General features: G+C 65.6%; 1 protein-coding gene across 1 annotated transcript in view; it reads left to right on the top strand.

Annotated features, from left to right (window-relative positions):
• Positions 1-390: 390 nt before the first annotated feature.
• LOC113490943 (bone morphogenetic protein 1-like) overlaps positions 391-2386 on the top strand; it is a gene marked incomplete at its 3' end in the record, with an annotated part of 4664 nt that continues 2668 nt past the window's right edge. Inside the window, exons 1-2 of the mRNA XM_026867559.1 lie at positions 391-480; positions 1159-1555. Of these exons, the coding sequence (XP_026723360.1) occupies positions 391-480; positions 1159-1555 (487 nt within the window). The remainder of the gene's footprint in view (positions 481-1158; positions 1556-2386) is intronic.

Consider the following 2386-nt stretch of genomic DNA (forward strand, 5'->3'; position numbering starts at 1 on the left):
GGGGGGGGGGGGACAGAGGGACCCCGCGGGGGCAGCCACCGAGCCCTTCGCGGGCAGGAGGTGCCTGTCACATCGTGCTGGGGTGTTGCAGGGGTTGGCCCAGATCCGAGTGAAAAACCTTGTTTGTCTAAAGCTTCAGCCCCGGGGGTTACGTCACTGTTCCAAGAACCCGAAAGAAAACACATAGCACAAAAAGTCAAACAACAGCGGAGGGCTGAGTTATCTCCTGGCTTCGGGGGGAGGAAGAGCTCGGTGGGAGCCTCGTCGGCCGGCCCCAGACAGATGGTTGTTTCCTGGGTGGTGGGAAGGATGCGTGGCCAGAGCCTGGGTGCTCCCTGTCCCTGCCCTGTCCCTGTCCCTGCTCCTGTCCCCTTCCTGATGGGGGTGAGGATGGGGCCGTCGTGGCCCCGTGGCCAGTGCCTGGGCAATGGGGGTGAGGATGGGGCCACCGTGGCCAGCTGGGCCCTTTCCAGCACCGAGGTGAGCAGAGGGCACAACCCATAGCCCCCCCTCCCGGCTGGGAATGGCTATGGGGGGCTACAGGGTCCCCTCTGGGGATGGAGTCGAGCTGAGCCCCCTGGCCTGGGCTCTCCTGGGCACCCACGTGGCACCGTGTCCCGGCAGGGTGAGGGTGTGGGGTGCAGGACATGGGTGCTGAGGGGTGTGGTGCCTTGGTGGGTGCTCTCTGCCCCCCCCAGGCAGCACAAAGCCAGGCTGGTGCCATCCCTGCGCGCATCCCCCTGCTCCAACCTGCGCTCTGCCAAGCCTTGGCAAGCCCCTTCCTGCCTGCAGTGGCCCCCCCAGGACCCCCAACACAGTGCCTTCACCCCCAGAGACCCCCCCCTTTGCTTGCAGAGGTTCCCCTCCGCCTCAGAGGGAGGATGCTCGCTTGGTGCATGAACTGGGAAGGGACAAGTGGCACAGCGTGGCAGCCAAAGCCCCTCGGGGGGGGGGGGTTAACGGCATTTTGGGGATTTGTTTGAGCAGAAACCCCCACCCCAAACCCCCCCACGTGTCACCGGGAAGCGAGCAGCAGGAGGACGCAACCAGAGCCCAAACCAACGTGGAAGTTTCTCAGTCCAAAGCTTTGGGCTTGTCCCCAACGTGTCCTTAAAGCGATCGCTGGCGGGACACCCCCCTCGCCGTCACCCCCCGTAGCTCCCACGGCCCTTCCGGGAGCAGCAAATCGCCTTCCCAAGCCGGGTTGGGGATTTTTTTTGGGGAGAGCCAAGCTGCCTTGTGCCGCCTGGGAAAGCAGCCCCACGTCCCCACGCTCGCCTGCCCGGCTCTCTCACGTCTCCCAAATCCCCCACATATGGTTTCTATATCACTTGGCGCTGCCGGTGCTTGCTCGGCTGTAAGCGAGCTTACTTTCCCTTGTCTTTCCATGCAGCTCTTGGCACGGGATGCTCATCCTTCTCCCCAGCCCTGGTCCTCCCCCGCGCTGCCCGTTTGGACACGTCTCTCCCGGCCCCGGGGAGGGTGCGGGGAGGCCGGGGCCCGGCTCCTGCCTCCGCTCTGCCCTCAAATTGCAGCCTGGCCGTGCCAGCGGCAGGTTGGTGCCAGGGGAGGTGCCGGCCCCGGCTTGTTTATTCTTCTCTTGGCTCTGCCCGAGGTCTGCTCTCCGTCCTGGGGTTTCCTCTGCTGGGATGGTGCTGGGGACAGCCCCAAAATGTGGCTCTTTCACCCCAAAATGCTCCACGCCACGTCCGGAGCGGGGTTTGGGCTCGGCGCCACGCAGAGCCACAGGGTGCGGTTGAGCTTGGGGTGCCCAGGCTGTTCCTCTCACGCCGGTTGTTGTGGACCTGTCAGGGTTATCCTCATCGTCCTGCTTCGCTTTCGTAATTAGTGGCTCTTTTGGGATCCACTTGCTAATTGCTTGGAGCGCAGACTTGGCGCTGCTCCCCATCACCCCTGAGCTGCTCCAGCCACCCCACTCCCCACCGCTGCCCCTTCCCCGGGGCTCGGCGAGGGCAAGGGGTGCCCGGGGCCACCCATTCGCCCCAAAACACCCACAAACCGGGCGAGAAACCCAGCTCCACCCCACACAGGCCACATCCAGAGCCTCTGTGTCGGCGCTGGCGCAGCGGCACGGCATGACCTCAGCCAGCCCTCGCCGTCGGGCCACGGCGTTTCCGCAAAAGCCGGGTCCCCGGGGCTCGGTGCCGGCCAAGTGCCGACGCCGGGAGCCACGTCCTGCAGCGTTGACTCACGGCGAGGGCAGGAGGAAGAGGAGGAGGTAGAGGAGGAAGGGCTGTGCGGGGTTATGTCCTCCGGCCCTGTCATGCTGAAGCATCTCTGCACCCCTGGCCCTGTGGGAGCGGTGACAGGGCCCTGGCAGACGGATGGACAGACGGACGCCCCTCGCGTGGCTCCGCGGGCGCAG

The sequence above is a fragment of the Athene cunicularia genome, unplaced genomic scaffold (genome assembly GCF_003259725.1).
Source record: "Athene cunicularia isolate RWA unplaced genomic scaffold, athCun1 SCF_75, whole genome shotgun sequence".
NCBI lineage: Eukaryota > Metazoa > Chordata > Aves > Strigiformes > Strigidae > Athene > Athene cunicularia.